Below are 24,441 nucleotides of genomic sequence, written 5' to 3' on the forward strand. Positions count from 1 at the left end.
ACGTCGCACATGCGCAATTCATTCTGAAAATGGCGGCCGTACAAGGTGGTATGAGCGACGCTGACATAGAAACGGACATTAAAACAGAACCATCAACCGATGGCTTTGGAAATAACAATGCTAACGATGGTAGAGTGCTCTCTGCGTCTCCCGGCTCCGGCTCTTCGACTGCAAGCAACAAACAAACAGCCGCGGTTACCCCGGAGGACCAGCAGACATTGCTGGCAGTCCTGCAATTCCTCAAAAAGAACAAACTCATCGAGTCCGTCGAGATTTTGCGTCGTGAGGCGGGATTACCGGAAAATTCACTGGACCCGAAGGCAACTGAATCGGCCGGGGCAGGATCAGGAGGTGCTGCCGGTATTGTGGACTTAGAAGGCGGGGATGTGAGCTCTCTTCTCAGCCGAGTTACCGGATCATCCTCCGCCGGAGCCCAGGCGCCAACGAAAGGTACAGTACAGTTAGCTGCCGCTTTTATGTATGAAACACTTAACAAACATCTCCTGATCAACCACGAGTCTGACACAACAGCCTAATGTAGTGGTATCAGTTAGGGATAATGCTCAGAGCGCTAAGAGTTAAGCATTTCTTTACTACAGGGTGTGTTAACTTCGAGTACTAACATATTCGAAGTTTATATAGCTTTAAGTTTTACGGCAGGGTTACTTCGTGTTCATTCAGTGAAGCGATTGCAGTGATAATGTGTTTTTAATGTGATGATACCAGTAATAATATGCCGTGTATGATGTGAAAGTCTAATTGCAAATAGAAAGTGAAACAGCTAAATATATTGTTATTAACTGATCATACCCTTTAAAATAAAAAATAAAAAAAAGGAGGCAAACTTGAGTTTATATGCGGTGGAAAGAAACCCAGGGTCAGATACAAACTCTGCAGTTTTTTTTTAAAGAAAAAGAAGGTTTAGCTTTACCAAGCATCAAAGTGTATCAATCAGACTTTTGATATATTGGTGATGGGAGGGATACACTGCAAAATCGAAAAGTTTGGAAACGGATTTTTTATGGTGGTTCGCATCAAACTCGAGATTTATACCTGGCATGCATGATAGAAAGTTCAAGCACTGGGCAAATAAAGGCATCGCAGCAATATGCACAATGTTTAAGGGGGGAAAATATGTTGGGTTTTGAAAGACTGAAGGAAAAATTAGAATTAGGTGAAGATGAACAATTTTGATACCTAAGATAAGTAAGGTATTATTGTGAGAAGGAGGTTAAAACTGATCAAATAAAATGAGATTATTGAGGTATTTCAGATGAAAATGCAGAGAAATCTCTGCTTTGTACAGAGATTTAAGGTCATGCAGAAAGACCTCCTTTCTGTATATTAAAGACAAATAGGATAAAAGAAAAGAAGGAACAAATTTAAGAAGGAACTTTATTTTTTTAAAACACAGTGCATGGCCACTAACTCCAGGATACAGAGAGAATTTAACATGAATTTAACATGATCTGTTTTGTTGTTGTTTTCTTAAGCTTCAAAAACTTGGAGGAATGCTGCATGCTGGAGACTGTGTGAACAAATTGATGTAGAATTGTGCACATGTATTTTGGTCTTGCCAAAAAATAAAGGGGTTGTGGAATAAAATGTGCAAAGCTTTAAGATATGGAATGCAAAAATCATGCAAGACATTCTATTTGGGCGACTAGTCAGATGACACAGGACAAAAGGAGGATGGATTTTTAAAATGTTTTTAATATTATCAGTCAGTTAAAAAGCAATCACCAGTATACAGCGGGATCATTGACCTCGGAGCATTGGTGGTGCATTGTTGGTAAAAAATAAGTCTTAAAAAAGGCAAAGTTGTATTTACTTTGTAGTTACATTGACAGTTTAGGTAATCTTAAAAAGGATTTTTCCCACGTGGATACAACCAACACACTGCTAATTCAACCCATCTCATTGGGACTTTTTCATCAGCAGTTGCAGAGGACCAGCCAGATGTCCGTGTGGTACTGTCAGCTTACAGCCAGCAGGGAGATCCAACTCTTTATGAGGTCTACTACAGTGACCTCAAAAAGTTCATAGAAACAGTATTGGACTGTCACAGAGCTGAACTGTCCCAGGTCTTCTACCCACTTTTTGTCCACATGTATCTGGAGCTGGTGTACAACAACCATGAAAGTGAGGCTAAGGCCTTCTTTGAAAAGTGAGTCTAATTGTACATTATTCCAAATATCAACCACACTCCATTTTCTGTGCACCTTAATAACTTTATTTCTTTATGTTCACCTCCCTCTCAGGTTCAGTGGGGACCAGGAGTGCTACTATGAAGAGGACTTGCGCGTTTTATCTGGCTTGACCAAGAAGGAGCACATGAGAGGCAACGAGACTTTGTTGGACTTCCGCACCAGCAAGTTTGTCCTGCGTATCTCCCGTGACTCCTATCAGTTGCTGAAGAGACACTTGCAGGAGCGTCAGAACAACCAGATCTGGAATATTATCCAAGAGCACCTCTACATTGATATCTTTGATGGCATGCCACGCAGCAAGAGCCAGATAGATGCAATGTCTGGCAGCTTGGCAGGAGAGGCCAAGCGTGAAGCCAATAAAACTAAGGTTGGATTTTTACACTACACATTTGGACGTTTGACAACTTGAATTTTGAACCCTTGACCCTATACTGAAGGCATCCAGTAGCTTTTTAAAATTAAGATAGCCTCACATGTATCTGCCACCAGTTTGAGCAATTACTTCTGTCTTCTTTCCATGTTTCTTTACACTTATATACCAAAACCTTTGAAATGACATGTCCTTGTTCCTTTGTCACTCACCATGTGAAGGTTTACTATGGATTGCTGAAGGAACCAGAAATTGAGCTGCCCCTTGATGATGAGGATGAGGAGGCAGAGAATGAGGAGGGTAAACCCAAGAAGAAGAAGCCAAAAAAGGATAGCATGGGCTCCAAGAGCAAAAAGCAGGATCCAAATGCTCCTTCACAGAATAGGTAGGGATTGTTTGCACAGTATTGTGCTGTGTGTTTGTTGCACACTACTGTAGAGGCTAATCTAATCTTCTTGGTCAGGTATATTTTGAATGTCAATGTCATGCTTTTTGAATCAACTCAGAAAGAGGTCTGATAAAATGTGTCTTATTTAGGATACCCCTGCCAGAACTCAAAGACTCAGACAAGCTGGACAAGATCATGTACATGAAGGAGGCCACGAAAAGGATTCGTCTAGGATCAGATAACCTCCCCTCTGTCTGCTTCTACACTTTTCTCAATGCATACCAGGTAAAGCTTTATGATGCATTTCATTTGTTTGCCAGAGGAGCGGCTGTTCTCCAAAACGATGGTTAGGCAATGCCTATTTTTTTGGCATTAGTTTCAGTTGACTTATGTTTTCCTATAGAGGGGACAAATAAAAATAGGGAAAAAATAATTTTATCCCACACCTGGAGACTTGTTCATGAGTGATGAATTTAAAAAACAAAAAAAACCCCTCATTATTCTGACATATTTCCATGTTTCCATTGTAGGGAAATATGTAGGATTGCATTCTGATTGTGGATGTTTCGATATGATATCGGTCGTAGTTTCAGAATTGTCATACCTCTAATGATTGTGCATTGAGGCAGTGAAAACTATGACATAAATTAATTGTATTTATTTTCTTAAGGGTCTGACTGCAGTGGACTTCACTGATGACTCCAGCCTGATCGCAGGAGGCTTTGCTGACTCCACAGTACGAGTGTGGAGTGTCACACCGAAAAAGCTCCGCAAAGTCAAGTCTGCAGCAGGTACACTATTTTATACTGACAACATCTTTACTTTTCTAAAACATTGCCCTTGAATTTTTTCCTATTTTCTTTCAAGACTTGAACTTGATTGACAAAGAGTCAGACGATGTGCTGGAAAGGATCATGGATGAGAAGACGGCCAGCGAATCAAAGATAATGTATGGACACAGTGGACCAGTGTATGGCATCAGCTTCAGCCCGGACAGGTAGAGCCACTCGTCCATGCATAATGGATTCCATGTGTTTTGTAAATCTTTATTATATATGGTGCAACGATACACAAAATTCACGGTTCGGTTCGATACTTTGGTGTCACGGTTCGATATTTTTTCGATACAAAAAAAATGTTCATGCCTTTTTAATTTGTCATTTATTAAATTTTCACGGCACATTCCGCACCACATCTCTGTGCGTTCATCATTTGTTTGAAGCCAGCTCACCTCCTGCAACTACTTTTCCGAGAATACGTGCTTCTTTTGTGGTTCGGACTCCTTCTGACATTTCTTTGGAGGTGGAGGAACATCACAGTAATTGCTTAAAGGAGCTTCTTCGACATCTTTAAGAGTTCTAAACAAATGTCTGTCCTCCTCCAGAAAATCTTATGTACGCAAACACGCGTTGCAACTTCTTATCTTGTGCGCGTTTTTTATTTTGACAGCGAATGCGCACCTGCGGACCACTTATGTGCAGCCCTGGTTATTTAGCTCGTCATATTGCAGCCACAGAAATTCTTTTGTCCATGAAACCATAAAGCTGCACTTTCTTTTTGCCTTATAGTCTGATTTGTCATAACTTTTCCGTTTTGTGGTAAGCTTTTCTTTGGCTGTCACTTCTTCACCCTGACCTGTCTTATTTGGCTCAGCAGAACTAAAATATATCCTGCTGCTTTTACACACGCACTCACATAAGCTCAGCGATTCTCTGCGCGATCAACCTCTCACATGTTTAAGCTTGCTGCGGAGATTTCACTTGTCATGTTTGCATAGTAAGCTAACGATTGATAAGACGATGTCAGAGGAATTGGTGCGCAAATTATCATCACTCACCAATCAGTGCTGTCGCTCTCTATACACAGTTGCGCGATTGCAAAGTGAAAGCAAAAAACAAGCGCAAATTCAAACGCGATTTCAATATGTCACATATTGACAGTGGCTCACCGATGCCAATGACATAATTACCCAGCTACATTTCCGAAAGAATGCAAAAGCATTGACATATATTTTTCCTTCCTACGATAGCCCGACGGGCAGGGCAGAGATAGATTTTGGTAGCCCGACTGGAAAAATCGCTAGCTCCGGGACGTCGGGCTAGCGATATTGCGAGCCCTGTATCTGATTGAGGAATCACTCATCTTTGGAAAAGAGAGTTTATTACAGAGAAATGGCTCTTTCCAAAATAAAAGCTATACTATACGCTTCTTCTGGGCTATATTCTCAGCAGCATATTAAACATATCAGGTCCCCATAAGGAGAATCATGTGCTAACGGCTGTCTAAATGACTCGGGTAAAGTTTGTAGCATGCATGCTTGTTGTTTTTGTCTGCTTCCACTTGTCTTTGCACTAGGATGATGTCGGCGTAAATGTGCAGTCATATTCGTTGTGTTCCCACTAGTGCTGTCAGCGTTAATCTCGTTGAAATGACGTTAACGCCACAACACGGCAAATCTCCGTTAACGAGCTACCGCGATCGCCCCGTGCATGGGGCTGGACGGCCAACACGTTAACGAGCTAACTGCGCTAACACACTAGCTCCCACCCATGTAATTGAGCATTGCGTGGCACATCCAACATACTGTTTTACTTTAGTCCATGACGCGCTTACCTTCAGGGTCATACGTCACATGAAAACCAAAATAGTTCCAAACGCCAGATCTGAATGAGGGTGGGGGAGGTTCAATTTGCCATGTTGCAAGGAGAGCTTAACTTCTGTCTCGCTAGCTTGCCCTGCGCTCAGTGAATCTGCGTTCGACTACTCCGCCTAGGCTGCACTGTCGAGCGCAGATCCACTGAGCTCTCAACACAGACAGCATCGTCAGAAGGAAAGTTGATCAAATAAATTAAAAATGTTGTATTGTTCGATACATATGCGTACCGAACCGAAAGCACTGTATCGAACGGTTCAATATCGATACGAGTATCGTTGCACCCCTACTATTTATTTATTTATACAACAGATAAAGCTGTATATGTCATGAAAATGTTTGTCTCTTTTCAGAAACTACTTGTTGTCCAGTTCAGAAGATGGTACAGTAAGGTTATGGAGTCTCCTAACGTTTACCTGTTTGGTGGCCTACAAAGGGCACAACTACCCAGTGTGGGACACGCAGTTTTCCCCCTATGGCTACTATTTTGTGTCTGGAGGACATGACAGGGTAGCCCGGTAAGAAACTTTAGACCTTGTTTTGTAATTGTTTGATAGCATATTGGAACATCATGTTGTTGTTGATCCACAGTGGCTCCTTCTACTGGTGCTTTTCATTGGTCCACCTTCTGCTCTTTTTTTTTTTTTTTCTTCTTAACAGACTCTGGGCGACAGATCACTACCAGCCTCTGCGGATATTTTCTGGTCACCTGGCTGACATCACTTGCACTCGTTTTCACCCAAACTCCAATTATGTTGCCACAGGATCATCTGACCGTACCATCCGTGTGTGGGATGTCCTAAGTGGAAACTGTGTGCGCATCTTCACTGGTCATAAGGTTAGAGTTCAACAGACATCATTTAGAAAATGTCATTTTAGTCACATTATATTGAAATGTGCATAATTGCTCATGTAATGATGTATAGTGCAGCACAGCTAGAAATAGTAAATGCTGTTTAAACATCTGTGAATCTAATATTTTAATGTCATCTTCCAGGGTCCCATCCATTCACTCGCTTTTTCCCCCAATGGGAAGTTTTTGGCATCAGGGGCCACTGATGGCAGAGTCCTCCTGTGGGACATTGGCCATGGATTGATGGTGGGAGAGCTTAAGGGCCACACAGATACCATCTATTCCCTCAGGTTCAGCAGGGATGGTGAAATCCTTGCTTCCGGTGAGTGTTGCAAGTTTCTTTATACTTTTCCATCAAGCGATTAACCTCAAACAAAAATGATATGACATGGTCACGGCTCAAAAATGCACTATAGCCAGAGTGACAAAGTGTAATGTTTTCCAGGTTCTATGGACAACACGGTTCGCCTGTGGGATGCAATGACAGCATTCGATGACTTGGAAACAGATGACTTCACGGCAGCTACGGGACACATCCATTTACAAGATAACTCCCAGGAGCTTCTGCTAGGCACCTACACGACTAAATCAACACCTGTTATACACCTTCACTTCACCCGGAGGAACCTGCTTCTGGCTGCTGGAGCCTTCAATCCTTGAGACTATTTCCCTCTGAGAACATAATCAATGGAAACTAGAAATTATGCAAAACTCTGACTGCCAGAAGTAACTGAGGAAGGTTATGGCACAGTGAAAATAACTATTTATCAGTTTACATTTGGCTAGCATAACAAATTAGGTTAGCCAACTATGAGAGCCAAACAGAGGACTGTATGTTTAAGTCGTTGTGTTGAGTACAGCCTTACTGAATACATGGCTGACATTTCTGTACTATAGTCTTTTATACTGGTGCACACTGTAAATAAAGAAAAGTGTTTTCTATGTTTTGGGCATAGATGTTTTTATTGTTAACATTGGAAAACCAAACACTCAAATTTCATTACAAGCATGTCCAGCTGCTCTTTCCATTCCAAGCTGTTTGAAATGATGGGCAAATGGAAGCCTGTGAGGACAAAAGAGAGTCAATCAATTCAACTGAATAACTACAACATGGTGCCAAAGAACACTTTCACATGTGGCAGAGTAAACGACCTGCTTTACCATGCAAGCCACAGTTGCTTCCCCAATAGTTTTCAAAACGAGCAAGATATGAGTTTTTATTCGTTAGCAATTTATCGTTTTTATGCACAGCAAAAAACATTGTTTACATACCACAGACAAAATACACATTTAGTGCAAATATGCAAGTGTAGTAATAGATAAGCAGAATAAGCATGGGTGATAAATATGGATCATAACTCTTCTTTCAGCTGCTCCCTTCAGGAGTCACCACAGTGGATTATCAGCCTCCATCTCTCCCCACCCTAGCATCCTCTGTCACACCAACCCCCTGCATATCCTGCTTCACTACAGCTCCATATTCCCAAATAAATATGGGTTATAAATTCTACCATTAAGAGCAGAATAAAATTCTGTGTAATAAAACATAATTAAAGCTAACAATCAGAATTTCATCAATGTTTTGGTTTAGCAGGGAATAGTGAAGAGTTACTATCGCAGTTTGAAAATCAAGATATATTTAAAAGAAATAAATCACCTAATGACAAATGGATAGACACAACAGTAACGTTCTGCTAAAATTTGACTTGACCATAGTACTTGGAAAGCTGGTGGCTTTCTGTCCCCCAAATCTTGTTGCTTGTCTACAGACTGTAAACACTGAAAAGCAGAAAGACTAACATACTTACATAATCACTTTTCTGTGACAGCAGGCTTTTTCTTAGGCTTCAATTTGAAGAAAAGGGCGATGGCTGCTAGGCTAGCATATGTGGCCAACACACACTAAAAAAAAAAAAATTAAAAAAAAGAAAGGGGAAGGGAGAGTATATAAATGCTGTGAGCAATGCAGTATGATAAAGTATGACAGCAGCAGGGACATAGATTCTTGCTTTTAAACAGCTATACAATTAAGCAGTTTATATACACAACTCACATTCCTCCTTCCTGTGATTGTGTATGAATTGAAGTACTTGGCAATTCCAGTGAACTGGTGCTGGGTTCCAGCGTCATGTCCTGCCATGATGGATATCAGATGGTCCTACACAAGAAAAATGGCAAATAAATAATTAGTATACTATATGATAAGCAGATATATTGACTGTACAGAAAAATAACGTCTTCCAGATGCTCCCTTTAGGGGTTGCCACTGTGCATCACCTGCCTCCGTCTCACCCTATCCCTAACATCCTCGACTGTCACACCAAACCTCTGCATAGCCTCCTTCGCTACATCTGTGAATCTTCTCTGTGATCTTCCTCTTTTCCTCCTGTCTGGCAGCTCCAGCATCTTATTCTCAATTTAACCACCCTCTTCTCTACACTCAAACCATCCTATCCTCCCCTCTTGAACTTTGTATTCAAAGCGTTCAACCTGAGCTGTCCCTCAGATATATAATAATTTCTAATTCTGTCCATCCTGGTTACGCCCAATGGAAATTTTAACATCTTTAACACTCCCACTTCCAGGTTGCCCACCTGTCTTTCTGTTAACGCAACCATCTCACTACCATCGTCTAAAACTCCATTTTCACTCTTGCTGAAAGAACAAGTTCTCCCAAATGATTACTACATTTTGTAAGTAAATCATGTCTCTATTTAATATTTTATGGTAGTGATTTGGTTGGGAGCTATTGATCAGAGAAGGCATGACACGACACGATATATTATCATTTTCTGTAAATGTAGAGAGAGGTGAATTCAGAAATCATCAAGGTCCTAACAGAGACTATAGCTAAAATAAATTAATTCCTAGTACTGGGTAGACTTTATGGGTGTTATTTGAGAAGGGGGAGCTCAAGCACGTTTGCAACTACTACTCTGATGCACAACAAAAAAACCTATCGGTAAATTAGCTACTTCAAATTAGTACCAGCATAGTTACATAAGAGACGTTACAGCCTTTATAGTTGCTAGCCCAACATGGTACGTCATTAAAATATGACCGACGTGAAGGACATGTCTTCGCATGAACACCTAAAATGCCAGGTTTTGTTTCTGGTTAAACAACGCTGCAATTCAAATGCATTAATACAAGACATTTTAGCGAGTAATGCACACTCTGTAGTCAGTTAACGTTAGCTTGCTAGGTTAGCTTGCTAGGTAGTTTATTAGTTTCAGATCCATGGCTTAAGCTGTACAACATCACAGATGCATTGTAAAGACAACTTGACTCTACTTATAACTGCTCAAAGCAAAGTAAGTGGTCCAACTTCTTTCTCAAGGTCTTGAGGCTTACCTTAAACACTCGAGCACAGTACAACCAGAATGAGACAGGTGCCCTTCAGCAGAGGCCGCAATGGTAAACTCGCTAGGAAGTCCCGCCCATGGTCAGCGATCTAGAACTGCGCCATTATTTGTTAAAAATACTGTCACTCAAATTTAAGGCCGAGAGCGTTCACTGAATGGCTAATGTCGGTGCCAATTATTCGTTCTTCGCGGTCATTGGACAAAATTTGAAACGCCCACCGGAGTTTTTCTTCCGGGCTAAGGTCATGGCGTGTTGCTGAACAGCATGTGAGTTTGGATAGCCACAAACCGGAGATTTAATGTAAGAAACCTTTCATGATTCTGATCGTATATTTAAATGTACGTTTACAGCAATACATCATATATTTAAATCTTCAGTCCAGTGGAGGTTTTTGCTAGTGTTTATTCGTTTTATACCTGGTATTATTTAGCTCGTAATGTCGTGCATTTGGAGTGATTAGATCGACGAATACAGATGGACTTTTATCACTAAATAAAATAATCTGGCTCTCGCAGTCTCAGTGATTTGAAACTTGTGAACTAATAACAATTAGATGTCTTTTATAATGGCGACATTATTTTTCTTAGACGTTTTAAAGAACTTCATAGATGGCATCGGCGGAGGAGGACTTCCCTCGAGGAGGGACAGCAAAGAAGTCTACTGGGAGTAAAACAGTGGTTCATCGAACAGAAGCGGACAATTTGTTTCAGGTAGATTTTAACTTCCATCTGTTTTTGTCTGTCTTACTGAGTGTAAAAAGAATTGATCTGGGTTCAGAGTGCAGACAAAAGTGATCAAAATTAATAACCACAGGTATGTTTTTCACAAGAAATCCTTTTTAGTTATTCAGTTTCAACTCGGAGTTCCTTTTTTGTAATGTGACAATGGCATGTACAAATGAAAATTAAATTGGAATTTATCTTTTGTTGACCCGAATGTGTTGCTGCCTACATCTTGTGGAGAGGCATTGCCAGATGTACAGTGAAGCCATCCATATCACTAACCCAGCCCTTCTGCTACTCTGCATCTGGAATCACTTCTGCACAGAAGTACTTCTCAACTCAAAGTTGGCTCTGTTTTGGCTCAGAAACTCTGTGGCTTCCACTGCAAATCAAATTATAAATGAAACAGACATCAGTGAGGCAGAATTGATTGTTACTGCCCCTGATGCATCTAGCACAGGACAGACCTGGCAAAGAGATCTGCTCTTTGCCACACCCGAGCTCCTTAGCTATGAGGTTAGGCCAATATTGTTTAAAAAAAAAATCCCTTGATGTCACCTGGTCTTAAATAGGCTATTGTATACTACAACACTAGAGTGTATTATTAAAACATATTTCACATTTGGCAATAATTTGCTTTTCTCTTGCAGTCTAATGAGCAAGCTGAAACCAAGAAAAGAAAGGCAGGAGCCAAAGATGACAGCAAAAAGCTCAAGAAGCAAAAGGCAGAAGAAAAGAAAGTTGGCCTGACACTTAACGCTCCAGTCAAATGTGTGGAAATTCTGCATGTTAAGGTAATCAATCTCCCAGTAACCTCTACAGTACATATACAGTATTTGAATGGTTTTTTTACGTTTCATTTCTTCTGTGTTTTCTGCATCTAAAAAAAATAACACTCTTAAGCAATTTTTTAAGCTCTTGCAGGATGCTCGTCTCAGTAACGGCTTGTGTGTGTTTTTTCCCAGGATGTGAAGGAGGGCATGCTGATGCTAGGCTGTGTGAAAGAGGTGACAGACTTTGAGGTGACCGTCAGCCTGCCTAGTGGCCTGCAAGGCTTTCTCAGCATCAAGAACATCTGCGATTCATACACCAAGCTGCTGAGTGAGCAGCTGGACTCAGCTGACACAGAGGTTGGCCTATATAGTAATGAACAGAATGTTGTAGGAGATTTGAATTGTCTTGGTGTTGAGGACATTTCTGCTTGTGAGTGTGCAACAGTGTAATTCAGTCCACAATATTCATAAAATCTTTTAAAAAATCAAGACAACATTTCTATATTTGTATATTCTATAACACCGTCTTCGCTCACATACTCAAAATGTGTTAGCTGACCCTCATACATAGTAACTCTGTATTAACTGTGTTTTAATTGTTGTGCAGCGTTTTGTGACTTTTAGGTCTGTAAAAGTGCCATATTAATTACTTTATACTTTGTAGGAAATCTGCTCTTTGCCACACCTTTTCTACCCCGGCATGGTGCTCAGGTGTGTGGTTGCCAAGTTGGATGTAACGAAGAGAGGCTCGCTTAGCATCCAGCTGTCAATCAATCCAAAACTGGTCAACAAAAGTCTGACCCCGAGTGGACTGAAAACTGGCATGGTGAGCCGCTAGTGAGAGTAACTGTTTAAAAACATCCATCAAACCTGCATTTACAGAAATTGTTGTATCTTTTGTGTAGGTCTTGAGTGCGTGTGTGGAGAGCGTGGAGGATTACGGCTACATCATTGACATTGGTGTCAGTGGAACCAAGGCCTTTCTGTCTAAGGAATCCCTGAAATTCAAACACAATAATGCTCAAGGTATGGGAAAATAACTTGTTGCTCATTTTGGGAAACAGTTGTTTTGTTTTTCATGCATGATTTGGTTGTGTTTCATCAGGACATTGCAGATATTTTCAGTTTTTATAAAACAAATGTAATCAGTTGTTTTTTTTTAAAAAGGATCTCTCAAGCATTTGTGGTTTCTGCACATGTACAGAGCTGAAAGTGGGTCAGTATTTGACTTCCCAAGTAGAAGAGGTGAAGAATGATGGTCGCGTGGTCCAGCTTTCTGCTAACCTGACTACGATTGCTCAGACTTGTGCTGAACCCAAGCAGGGCTGGAACCTCACAACACTTCTTCCTGGCCTTCTGGTCAAAGCTACCATCAAGGAGGTAAAGACAGTGTTTTTATGTTATCCGCTATATGTGTCCTGCTACTAAAACAACATGAAACAATCACCAGTGAAATATAACCTCTGAACTGCATGTAAAAGCCAGTATGTTGGTATTGCAGGTGACCAAACACGGCCTGATCCTGGACTTCCTGTCCTCGTTTAATGGCCAGGTGGATTTTCTCCACATGGAGCCAGAACAGGCTTCCAGCTACACTAAGGGACTTCAGGTAAAGTAGACCTGGCATGTTTAACACAGCGCCTATGATAAATGGGTGTTTAGAAATTTTGATGCCATGTGATAATTTGAGAGTACAAACCTCCTTTTGCATCCATCCATTCAGGTGAATGCGCGCGTGCTGTACATCGAGCCACAGACTCGTCTGGTGGGAATGAGCCTGCGCAGCCACCTTATTCATCTTGAGACTGGGATTGAGTCCGTTCCTGCAGGTAGGGAACGGATTGGAGAGGTGGTGAAGGAGTGCAAGATGACCGCTATGCACCACCTGTCTGGAGGAGTGTTGGAACTTCCGGACAAAACATTGGCCTTTGTACATGTAAGTCAGCGTGATGCTTTGGACAAACTTTAACTTTTATAAGTCTTGTATTTATATATTTTTTTCATCATAAGATGAGATTGAGATCATTTTGTTGTCTGCGTTGACAGCGGAACCACCTGAAGGAGTCTAATGAGCAAACTAATGAAAACAGAGTGTTTGCCCAGCCTGAGCACATCTGCAGGATCCTGGACTTCAGCCCCATGGAGCAAATTCATTTTGCTACTTTACGCAGGTATGTTACACTTCATTTGAGTGTCCACAGTAAATGTAGGCTTCACTGTTCTGATCTTTGCATGCCTCTCTTCTTTTGATTTTAGGAGTGTGATTGGGAAGCCTTTTTACAGATACCATGATGTTCAGGCCGGTCAGGTTGTGGAGGTAGGAACAGAGAATCATCTTTTGTTGGAAACTTGGCTTACATGTAACTTTTGATTATGAAAGTTTGAGTCAATGAAGTCTTTCAATGCATTAAGAGGATAACATCGACTTTATTAGGCAAAAAGCAAACTCATGGTCTGTTATTTATTGGGACAAATTTTAGTTTGTTTTTGGAGAAAAGTTAAATTAACACTCACTCAAATGAACTCCTTAAGTAATGTATTAAGTCTTACACAATAAGTTTGTTTCCATACAGAAGCAAATGGTACAAATATCACTTGTTTCTATTTCTTGACCACACCTGTGGTGTTGCTGTGAGGTTACTTTGGAACTTGTCTTTGCAAGAAAGCAACTAAGAGTATTTCCCAAAATATCCCTTTTTAAAAAATCCGTCTACTCAGTTTAATTTTTTATTGCGTCAAACCAGAAATGGAAACTCTCCTGGGCAGACATGTTAAAAATATCTTTGACTTAGGAACTCCAGTTTAATAATTTAAAATAGTGATGTTGAATGGAGAGATGACGCACATTAGTTAGAATTGCTGTAAATGAGCCTGAAACGGAAGGTTTAAACTGTGCACAGTTAAATCCTCACCTCTCTTTATTGTTCCCTGTTGTCTGTGTTACATTCTTTTCTCTCAATGTTTCTCTTTCTCCAAGGGGACAGTGTCAGTCCTGCTGAGTCATGGGATGGTGGTGCATCTGTCTGACCACATTAAAGGTTTGGTGCCTCGAACCCATCTGTCTGACATTGTCCTGCAGAATCCGGAGAAAAAGTACATGGAGGGCATGAAGGTCAAATGTCGGGTAAGTGCACTTCTGCTCTAACAAACAACTATAAAACTTCTGATGTGAAGTTTCAGCTGTGAGCGCTGATTTGCTGTTTATTGTTCCACTGAATATTTGTGTCTGCACACTTTGTCTTCAGGTGCTGTCAGTAGATGCAGAGAATAAGAAGCTGTACCTGACCAGAAAAAAGACTCTGGTTGAAAGCTCCTTGCCGTTGTTCCTGAGCTATAATGACACTCGTCCTGGTCGTGTGTCCCACGGCTATATCGTGAGCGTAAAAGACTTTGGCTGCATTGTCCGTTTTTACAATGGGGTTAAGGGTCTGGTGCCGCTCAGTGAGCTGAGCTCTGAGCCCATCGTTCGTCCCGAGGACATCTTCTACGTTGGGCAGGTAAACGGATCGAATGTCATGTACACTGAGATTCCTGTATGGTCTTGATTTGTGTTGTTTCTGTGATGTATCTCACAAGTTTGCTGGTCTTGATTGATAATCCAGGTGGTAAAGGCTAAAGTTCTTCAGTGTGATCCTGAAAAGGGAAAGATGGTGCTTTCATTTAAGGCAGTGGTCGAAAAAGAAAATGAGGAGACTGAAAAACCTGAGTTTGACTGTGAAGTGGGGAAGGTAAGAAGTCGTCTCTGTGGCGTGTTCAATTGAAAATATAATCTTTTGTCTTATTTTTATTAATTTGTCTTATTTATTGTAGAGGCTGGATGCAAAGGTGCTGAAAAAGTCACTCAACGGTTTGGAAGTGGCCATCCTCCCGGATGAGATCCATGCTGTACTGCCTATGAGCCACCTGTCTGATCACATGTCCAACTGCCCTCTGCTGTGGGAGAGCCTGCAGGAAGGAGATATCATCTCAAAACTCATCTGTCCAAGCAAGAACAAGCAGAATATTGTATCCTTTTTTTCAGTAGCCTGCAGATATTTTGCAGATCTGACCACCCGATGACCTTTACTCAGCTTTGATTGATTCACTATGTCCTCTTGGGAAATTCATACATCTTCTATTTTGAAAAATGTGTGTTTCCTTAGCTGCTTCTCATTTAAAGACTCTCACCAAGAAACCAACAGTGAGATGGTCACTGGAGGAAGGAGTGGTTGCCAAAGATTTCTCTGAGATCACTGTTGGACTTCAGCTGGTTGGCTGGATCAAAAATATCATGCCCTATGGTGTCTTTGTGGAGTTTCCATACGGCCTTTGTGGACTTGCACCCAAATCAGTAAGTAAAGAACTTTTAATTTGTAAACTGAAAGGCTCATACTTGTATAACAGTTATATATTTTCCTGGTTAAATTTTCAAATGTTTCTGCTTTTCCAGGCCATGACTGACAAGTTCATCAGAGATACGACGAACACCTTCCAGGTTGGCCAGACGGTCATTGCTAAAGTGACAAACCTCGATGAGGAGAAGCGGCGATTCCTGGTCACACTGAAGATTTCAGAGGTCATATCACCAAAGGGGGATGCCCAGACAAGACTCATTAACGGTCTTCAGGAGAGAAGAGCAGTCACGGAAATGTTGGTTATGAAAGGTATGTGTGAAGTCAATTAGATATAAATAGTTGCCTTTTGCTAAGTGTGTCAATAAACGCTGGGAGCTATAGACCCACGAAAGGCCAAATAAGATTTGAGTTGCAGAATTCCAGACATTTAGTGAGACTTAAGTTCCTGTTTTTATTTTTTCTAGATAACAGTGAACTTCAGCAGCAGCTGGCTGCTCTGTCTGTTGGACAGAAACTGAAGCTGACTGTGGATACTGTGAATGACACCGGTGCCACGTTTAAGTCTGATGCCTTGATTGGTGCTACCATTCTGGCCAATAAGCACCACATGATGGGTATGTACTGAACAGGAAAAAACTAAATATTTCTCATATTATTATTATTATTATTTTTTTTTTTTGCTTTGCTTTGGTCAGTGAAGCTTTAATTTTGAAGAAAATATTAAATTGGTTGGAACTTGTGGATCAAAAGCACAAGGTCAAATAGACGGGTGAGCTATTTAGTGTGTATGTTGTTTTCACAATATTCAAAACAATATTATGTTATATCTAATAACAGATGAAGTATGAAGTTTACCGATTCATAACATCAGGAGGTTACAGAGAAGTTATTTTGTATGAAAGATAAGCTCATATATAACCAAAAACTGTATTTTTTGCAGGTGTTAAACTGACCAACGGACAGAAAGTCGGTGCAGTTGTCCTTCATGTTGACATGCTTCCTGCTTGTGTCCATGTCTCTATCCTTTCCAAGGTGATGGGGAAGAAGAAATCTGTGAGTGTTTTTATTTATTTATATATATATATATATATATATATATATATTTATTTTTTTTTAAATTAGATCTGTAAAAATATAAATCCACCATTTGATTGTAATGTTTTTAATTTTTTTATAGCTGGCTGAAGGGTTGAAATACACAGCAATGGTGCAGCACATAGACAAAGACTTTGCCGTCATCTCATTGGGTGACACGGCACAGCTGACTGTGATCCAGACTTGCAGCCACCTGAATGAGATATTCCTGTCTGAGTCAGAGAAGCTGAAGGCGGGCATGACTTTGTCAGCTGAAGTTATTGAACCCAGCTGTCAAGAGCTGCAAGGGCTCCCTTTGGTGTCGTGGGAGCGCAGTATGCCAGAGCGAAAGCGCACAGCTTCAGAAAACCAGACTGGCCGCAAGGGCCACTGCTTTGGTGAAATCCTGCAGGGCACGGTGCGGACAGTAAAACCTACCTGCATCCAGGTTACCTTAGAGGATGGAAGCTCAGGTAGCGTGCATGTGTCTGAAGTGGTGGAGCCTGCAGAAGTGCGCCTGGGATCTTTCCCCACGTCATCAGTGAAAGTGGGCAGCGTGGTCACCGCCAGGGTTATCGGAGGACGAGAGGCTTCCAGTCACAGGTAATGATGGCTGTTGTGCCTCATTTTACCTGCTGGAGTAGACATATGATATGTATTCACTTTCTTTGTGTTATGTAGTAATGTAGATGTAATCGCAACTGTTTCTGTTTCAGATTCTTGCCATTCTCCCATCCAAAGTTCACATACACCATTTCCGAGCTTACGCTGATACCCAGGTAAATGTACAACACAAATAAACTTGCATTCTGGTTTTTATTTTGCGTCACCTGAGCCTGATCATTATTTAATCCTAAAATAGCCAAACAACCATCATTCACACATTAACATCTCCAGCCTTTTCTGTTACTAAAATATTGCACATGTGTTTAAAATGAGTAAAATTTGTTGCACTATAATTTTCATTGGGAATTTCACCCTCCCCAAACTCTTGCATATTTTTTGCTTTTTCTGTTTTTCATCTTTTTGGTCTTTTTTCCCTCTCTGTAGCAAACTGAATGAGAGTGTCGATTTCAAACCAGTTACAGCAAAAGAAAAACTGAGCAGCTATACAGCTGGGGAGGAAATTACATGCTTTGTATCAAAGGTAAGCTTTGAAGATCGAGATGGCTTTATATTATTTTACAAGTTTTGCCCCAAACTTGAAGTGATTGTACATTAAAAAATCCAAAAACAATTTCAAAGGAAAAAGAAAGCCAAAAAGCAAGCTTGGAATTTATGTCCTCTTTCTTTTTTCTTCAATGTCTTCATGTTTCTCTCACCAGTTTAACTCAGACAGAAAGTCTTTGGAAGTCACGACTGATCCCAGTGTTTCTGGAACGGTTGAACTGCTGGCAATGACCACTGATCCTAAAGTAAGTTTGTGTCTTTGCAAATGTATAGGAAGAGCAAATGTTATTTGTAAAAGGTCAATCATCTTACACTTTGTGCTTATTCGAGGATATCGGCCACCCCGAGAAACTGTACAAGCTGGGCCAAGCAGTCCGTGCCAGAGTGGTAGAAGCGAGCTTCCCTCCTCATCGCTTCGTGCTGTCACTCACAGGTAAGAGCTACATGAGGACGATATAGCCTCAACATATAGATTAAGATGTTTCTAGAAAAAATGTTCTTTTATTTAAAAAATTATCTGCAAACCAAAATAAGGGCATTTTGTATCCTCCTGTTCCATTAAGCTGCTATCAGACTACTGAAGTTACAGTTTGAATCTATTGCCACAAGGTGGCAGCAGCAGCAACATTATAGTAGTAGTGACACAGCATAAGTTCAATATAAGCACTAAAGTAGCCTAGCTAGTTTAGTTTTAGTGAAAGTGTAACATAACAGGTTAACATTTTAGTTAGCAGTAACTGAAGTAACTTAACTTCATTGTTGATTTAGCTCCATTTTTAGCTACTAAAGTTTTTGTGTTATGTTATTGTTGTTGGATCTTCTAGTTTTGAAATCTGTATCACATAAAATCGGGTTAATTTAATTTCTGGATTCCTTTTTTTTTCTCCAGGTGTCCATAAACTGGAGAAAGGCAGCATTACTTTGGGGATAGTAACAAATATTCAGCCACAAACTGGCCTGCTGGTCAAACTTCCCTTTGGGGGCATGGGGACTGTTGCTGTCACAGACCTTGCTGATGCCTACAGGCCAAACCCACTGGCTGTTTACAACAAGGATCAGTTTCTCAGGTCAGTGTGGATGATCTCTGTTATAGACCGTGTGCAGAAAAGAATAGTTTTACGCTAATCTGCACTAGCTTCTGTTATCCAGTGCAAACTTTACTTTTGCATTTATTTCATTGTTTTTCTAAATTACCAGTAAGCAAATTAAGAGTTAAAACTTTTTGAGTGTAACAACGTTAAACTATATTTATTTAGTGGCTACTGAAACACTACAGCTCCCATCAGCTTGCATGATAAAACAATGCAAGTGTTGCAGCAGCAGTAGATTTAACTGTAACCTGTTTTCTTCTCTTATAAAAACCGATTTTTCATCATAGCTGTGATGTCTGCTGCAGTGTTCAGTTCTCTCTGTCCAGCTGTTACAGTAATGTGACACTCGTTGGCCCACATCTGTGGAGCAAAAATCTGAAAAGCTAAAGTTAGATCTAAAAAATGTTTTTTTTCTATCAGAGCTCATGCAGGCAACTGTGCAACGAAGTAATGAGAGAACTTTTCTTTTGGAGCAGCACCTGGAAGTTCTGTTTTCCCTTCAGCTTTTTTTTTAAATTCAATATATCAACCCACACTTTACCTTGTGGATTTCTCTTTTTTATTAGCTGTAATATTGCTGTGCCAGCTTAAATAGAAAAGACCTTTTTCAGTACATTTGTTATTTGAAGTGGAGTCAAAATTCAGTCTGCAGAATTCAGTTATGTGTCACTGACATGAAAATATTAAAATATCGTCACAACTTTAATCTCAAGACTTTCTGATTAAACATGTTTAGTGACTGTGAAGTAAATATTGATTATTTTTTATATTTTTATTATATTTATATTTTTAAAATGTTTTTTTCAGGTGTTACCTTCTAGATAATGAAAAGGACAAGTGGCAGTTGTCTCTGCGGCCATCAAGGTATGAGAAGGCATTGTTGTAAAAGTTTGATTTGTGATGATTTTTGTTAATAAAGCAATAAAAATGTATCGTGTTATAATGTGTTCCTCCAGGCTGAACCCAGAGAAGGCCAAGCCAGCAAAAGACCCAGAAGTGTTGTCCGTAAACAAACTGAAGGCAGGCCAGATCATCAGAGGCTATGTGAAGTCTGTTGGAGAGCAGGGAGTCTTCATCAGGTAACTAAGAGATCCATCCACAGCATACTAATGATTGTTTTTAGAAACATTTCAACATTTATTCTAACATTTCTGCTCTTACTTGTTATATCTTCTTACTGTTCTATATAATTGTCTTTCAGGTTGTCAAGAAGCATCATTGGAAGAGCTGAGCTCCAGCAAACCACCAAATACTTTGTTAAAAATCACAAAATCGTCTCTGAGCACCTGCCTCCCAACGCCCTGCTCACCACCAAAATTCTCAGGTAAAGTCAGCTCAGAGTTCAAAAATCACTCGTCAGAATTTATGCTTTGTTACCAATTTTCTACACCGATCCAGCTTAGAATTATATCTTAACTGCCATTAATGTCGCATTTAAAAATAAAAGGGAAAAAGTTCATTATCATACCAAGTTTCAGAAGTTCTCTGGGACGGCTTTAGGTAGGGACTATTTTCAGACTCCAAACTGCCATCCTACAATTTTAGTTTTTGCTATTCTTGTCTTCAGTATTGACAAGGAGGAGGAGTTTATCAACCTCTCGCTTCTCCCTGAGGACACCGGGAAGCCAGACGTCCTTCCAGAATCGCTCGGTCTGCCGCTGCGTCTCGTCAGAGAGGAGAAGAAGAAACAAGATAAGAAGAGCAAGAAACGCCCAGCATCTGAGAGCGAAGAGGTGAAAAGACACATTCAGTTTCTTTTTTACTTTCACATGTAAATTTATTTCATTTCCTTGTGTTTTCTATTACATTGTTAACTCTTTCATTTTATGCTCTGATATTTTTGAATCATCACTTTGCATTTTTGACAAAAACAAGGCCATTGTTTTTTCATCTTCCATTTATCATCTTTGGGTCTGACAATAATAAATCCTGCACTGATCTTTGCCTAGGTGACTTTATATATGTATTGAATTGTGGTTTATTTGGGTCTTAATGGTTCTTCATTGGCAGATCTCAAAGAAAAAGAAGAAGGAATCAAAGAAGGCAAGAACTGATGATAATGATAGTGGAGTAGAGGTGTACTTCAGAGAAGAGGAGGATAAGGAAGATGAAGGAAAACCTGCAAAAGTAAGCAACTGCTTATAAACCTTTACAGTCTTGTAAATCTCCATAGATTGGGTGATTTGAATACACTTAACCAGAATCTTATGAATACGTTCTCTCCCTCAGCAGGTTACATCCAGTGCATCGTGTCCATCTAGACTGCAGGTGACAGCAGGTTTCTCCTGGGATGTGGGTCTTAGCTCCCTGAAGCCTGCCTCTGCAGCGCAGGAGGAGGACTCGAGTGATGGAGAAGACCAAGAGGGAAGCACTAAGGTGAAAAAAGAAAAAGATGTACATTCTTAGTTAGTGGAGAAACAGAACTTTCAGCACATCAGTTTACCCCTTAAAAGACCTCATTCATAATTTATCCATTCTCAACCTTTCTCGGCTCTATCCCGTCTCCTTTTCTTTCCTGTGTTTTACCTTAAATGTGCTCTTTCCGCCTCCCAGCCCCAGAAGAAGTCTCGTCATGAGCAAGAGCAGGAGAAAAAGGAAGCAGAGAAGGCTTTGATACAGAGAGAGGCTGAGCTGATGGATCCAAACCTGCGGCCCCAGGATGCAGGTGCCTTCGAGCGTCTGCTCCTAGCATCACCCAACAGCTCGCTGCTGTGGCTCCAGTTCATGGCTCACCATCTGCAGGCTACACAGATCGAGCAGGCCCGCACTGTCGCTGAAAGAGCCCTGAAAACGATCTCCTTCAGGTAATGGTAGACTTGTAGATGAATACACGCGCTTAGCAACTTTATTAGTTACACGTGGCACACAGTACTGCTGGCTTAAGTCTGTATGATAGAGATTCAGCAAGGTGCTGGAAACATTGTGGTACTGACATCATAGTGTTACACAGGTGCTGCTTATTTATAAGAAGTTCTTTTATTGTAGTGCAGTTCTTTTATTCCACCTCATCCCAAAGGCTTTCTGTTGGATTTAGAAGCAGTTTGAGTACAGCCAATTCATGCTAATGCTTTCTCTGATAAAGGAGATATTTGACGACCTCCTCTGATGAGTTTTGACACCTTAGTATATAACAGTAAACATGTGGTTTGGCACGCTTTAGAACAGTTTAAGGTTTTTCCCCAAGGGGCATGTGTATAGGCAGAGACCATCTCACTAACATCTGATGCACACCCAGTCATTTTGTTCAATAAGCAGGCCTGAAATATGGCAGGAATTCCTCAGTTCAAAAAAGAGCTTCAAGAACTTTACTTCTAACAAGGTTCAAGGAAGTCAAGGAGATGTGTGGAAGTAGGGATGCAGAATCAGGAACAAGTGAAGGTTTTGTTAAAGCTTTATCTATCTTTTTGACTTTAATCCCTGCTGCCACCACCTAAACAGAGAGGAACTAGTCACAAAAACAAGTTAAACAGAAGTTATCAAGCACACTCATATGCACGAGGATGAAGTGGCCACAAAGACATGCTGTCAGAACAATGGCTCTGTTGGACAGGGGCTTTCCTCTCTCTGGTCGCAAGTCCTCTCTTTACTCACTGCTTTGTGTTAGGCATTTAATAATGTGCTTTCTAAAATAGTCAAACCAGCCTTTCTCACATGAATGCCTTTCTGCATTCAGATCACCTTTTTTCTGCACTTTGATGTTCACTTTTAACTGCAGCAGCTTTTGAACTATATTTACACGCCCAAATGCTGCAAGTCTGTTCTAAAAATGGTTGACTAAATAATCGTAGTTTAGTCAACCAGTCAGCTACAGCAATGAGTAGTTGAATTTGTTTAACTGATAAAGCGATCTCTGCATCCAGTTGCAAGAAAGTTTGTGCACAATTTAACTAAAGATGGTTAGATGTGTAAAATTGTGCCTGTTGTGGTTCAGGGAGGAGCAGGAGAAGCTGAATGTGTGGGTGGCCCTGCTGAACCTGGAGAACATGTATGGCACAGAGGAGAGTCTCAAGAAGGTGTTTGAGCGGGCAGTGCAGTTCTGTGAGCCCATGCCTGTATACCAGAAGCTGTCTGAGATCTACGCCAAGTCCAACAAAATCAAGGTACTTTCTCAGAAAATACCAAAATATTTAGGTACGCATATTTAAATAAGCATCTGATATATGCACGATCTGTGTGTTGTTGACTCATTGTGGGGGTTTTTTGTACCCAGGAGGCAGAGGGCCTGTATAAGACGATGGTGAAGCGCTTCCGTCAGAATAAGGAAGTATGGTTTAGCTATGGGACCTTCCTGCTTCAGCAGGGTCAGAGTGATGCTGCCAGTAATCTCCTGCAGAGGGCGTTGAAGAGTCTCCCTCCAAAAGAAAGTAAGAGGGCCTGTTTAAACATCTTGTCATACTGAAATGATCATAGCGTCTGTATGTACAATACCTCCTATGTACATTTGATGTATGTTGTCCACCAATAACTTAACGCTCATGGTTTTTGCAGTTATTCTTAAATATTATGGTGGATGTTTATACAGTTGCATCCCACCACCCAACACCACCACTAGCACTGAAACTGATGCAATATTTTTAACAATTCTTTTCACCTGTCAAAGCTGTGTTTTTCTACAGGACGTAACCTTTTCTGTGTTCTCATCCTCTTCTCTCAGGTGTGGATGTGATCGCCAAGTTCGCTCAGCTGGAGTTTCGTTACGGTGATGTAGAGAGAGGTCGCAACATGTTTGACAAAGTCCTGAGCACATACCCAAAACGTACCGACCTGTGGTCTGTTTTCATCGACCTCATGGTCAAACATGGATCGCAGAAGGAAATCAGGTGAACAGAAACTTTCTTTTCATCGTCATGGTTACCATACGTTATTCCATATGCTATAGCGTCTGTGTTCCTAAACAGTTACACACTCATAAGAACTGACATGTGAGATGGATAAGTGTGTAATATTGTATTACAACTTCTGCCTCTTTCAGAGCGCTCTTTGATCGAGTGATCCACCTGAGTGTTTCTGTGAAGAAGATCAAGTTCTTCTTCAAGCGTTACCTGGAATATGAGAAGACACATGGCACCCCTCAGAGCGTCCAAGCAGTAAAAGAAAAGGCCATTGAGTTTGTGGAGGCTAAAGGCACAGAGGGTACCAAGTAAAGTCCAGATATATGCAGGCAAACACCTTATAAATGCAGGTGGACACACGTGACTTGCTGTGTATTTGTATCCTCAGATGAGGAGGAGCATTTTCCTCAAAATGACCAATATTTTAGCTTGTAATTAAGTTTTTTGTAATAGTTGTGGACTCATGAGTGTTGAAATTGTATGCTACACAATACTGTGGGTCTATAAAACAACAGTTTTGTATGATAATGAGTAAATCATGTCACGATGATTGCTGACTGTTTGAACAGATTTATAAAAGCTTCAATAAAACCTTTGTCAGACGA

General features: G+C 40.7%; 3 protein-coding genes across 6 annotated transcripts; 2 read left to right on the forward strand and 1 right to left on the reverse strand.

The window, feature by feature from the left end:
• Positions 1-7,416, forward strand: taf5 (TAF5 RNA polymerase II, TATA box binding protein (TBP)-associated factor). Of its 2 annotated transcripts, none has more exons than XM_042221602.1 (11): positions 1-450; positions 1,939-2,167; positions 2,262-2,577; positions 2,802-2,965; positions 3,118-3,253; positions 3,639-3,759; positions 3,836-3,965; positions 5,975-6,139; positions 6,282-6,459; positions 6,619-6,796; positions 6,920-7,416. In XM_042221602.1, exons 1-11 carry the CDS (start codon positions 30-32, stop codon positions 7,132-7,134), a joined length of 2,253 nt encoding a protein of 750 aa, XP_042077536.1. In that variant the 5' UTR covers positions 1-29; the 3' UTR covers positions 7,135-7,416. The 2 variants fall into 2 exon arrangements, with proteins under 2 accessions (XP_042077536.1, XP_042077537.1); XM_042221603.1 differs by having other exon boundaries at positions 1,942-2,167.
• atp5md (ATP synthase membrane subunit k) lies at positions 7,415-9,954 on the reverse strand. Its single transcript, XM_005925009.2, has 4 exons — positions 9,829-9,954; positions 8,528-8,632; positions 8,283-8,376; positions 7,415-7,537 (listed from the first exon to the last, which is right to left on the reverse strand). Exons 2-3 carry the CDS (start codon positions 8,612-8,614, stop codon positions 8,287-8,289), a joined length of 177 nt encoding a protein of 58 aa, XP_005925071.1. The 5' UTR covers positions 8,615-8,632; positions 9,829-9,954; the 3' UTR covers positions 7,415-7,537; positions 8,283-8,286.
• Positions 9,070-24,441, forward strand: pdcd11 (programmed cell death 11). 3 transcript variants are annotated; one of them, XM_042221601.1, is made up of 36 exons: positions 9,070-9,167; positions 10,428-10,550; positions 11,213-11,356; positions 11,528-11,692; positions 12,000-12,161; positions 12,241-12,361; positions 12,540-12,715; positions 12,837-12,944; positions 13,059-13,271; positions 13,382-13,506; positions 13,592-13,652; positions 14,313-14,459; positions 14,581-14,832; positions 14,938-15,063; positions 15,146-15,340; positions 15,495-15,665; positions 15,765-15,978; positions 16,134-16,283; positions 16,610-16,722; positions 16,847-17,346; positions 17,460-17,522; positions 17,794-17,890; positions 18,069-18,158; positions 18,244-18,346; positions 18,803-18,980; positions 19,812-19,868; positions 19,961-20,083; positions 20,206-20,328; positions 20,572-20,737; positions 21,015-21,131; positions 21,234-21,380; positions 21,558-21,808; positions 22,936-23,104; positions 23,215-23,368; positions 23,659-23,824; positions 23,977-24,441. In XM_042221601.1, the coding sequence occupies exons 2-36, from the start codon at positions 10,449-10,451 to the stop codon at positions 24,146-24,148; spliced, it is 5,421 nt and encodes a 1,806-aa protein (XP_042077535.1). In that variant the 5' UTR covers positions 9,070-9,167; positions 10,428-10,448; the 3' UTR covers positions 24,149-24,441. The 3 variants fall into 3 exon arrangements, with proteins under 3 accessions (XP_042077535.1, XP_014189888.1, XP_014189889.1); XM_014334402.2 differs by lacking the exon at positions 9,070-9,167 and adding an exon at positions 10,034-10,140; XM_014334403.2 differs by lacking the exon at positions 9,070-9,167 and adding an exon at positions 10,034-10,140 and having other exon boundaries at positions 21,237-21,380.

The sequence above is a fragment of the Haplochromis burtoni genome, unplaced genomic scaffold, assembly GCF_018398535.1.
Source record: "Haplochromis burtoni strain Fernald_Lab_line unplaced genomic scaffold, NCSU_Asbu1 Contig_70, whole genome shotgun sequence".
Lineage (NCBI taxonomy): Eukaryota > Metazoa > Chordata > Actinopteri > Cichliformes > Cichlidae > Haplochromis > Haplochromis burtoni.

Bases quoted from the DNA above. Each gene is read 5' to 3' on its own strand.
- pdcd11 (XM_042221601.1), top strand. From the start codon at position 10,449: ATGGCATCGGCGGAGGAGGACTTCCCTCGAGGAGGGACAGCAAAGAAG. The intron at 11,693-11,999 runs GTTGGCCTATAT...TATACTTTGTAG, and splicing joins TGGACTCAGCTGACACAGAG to GAAATCTGCTCTTTGCCACA. The intron at 12,945-13,058 runs GTAAAGTAGACC...CCATCCATTCAG, and splicing joins GCTACACTAAGGGACTTCAG to GTGAATGCGCGCGTGCTGTA.
- taf5 (XM_042221602.1), top strand. From the start codon at position 30: ATGGCGGCCGTACAAGGTGGTATGAGCGACGCTGACATAGAAACGGAC. The intron at 451-1,938 runs GTACAGTACAGT...CTTTTTCATCAG, and splicing joins AGCCCAGGCGCCAACGAAAG to CAGTTGCAGAGGACCAGCCA. The intron at 3,966-5,974 runs GTAGAGCCACTC...GTCTCTTTTCAG, and splicing joins ATCAGCTTCAGCCCGGACAG to AAACTACTTGTTGTCCAGTT.
- atp5md (XM_005925009.2), bottom strand. From the start codon at position 8,614: ATGGCAGGACATGACGCTGGAACCCAGCACCAGTTCACTGGAATTGCC. The intron at 8,377-8,527 runs GTGAGTTGTGTA...TTTTTTTTTTAG, and splicing joins CAATCACAGGAAGGAGGAAT to TGTGTGTTGGCCACATATGC.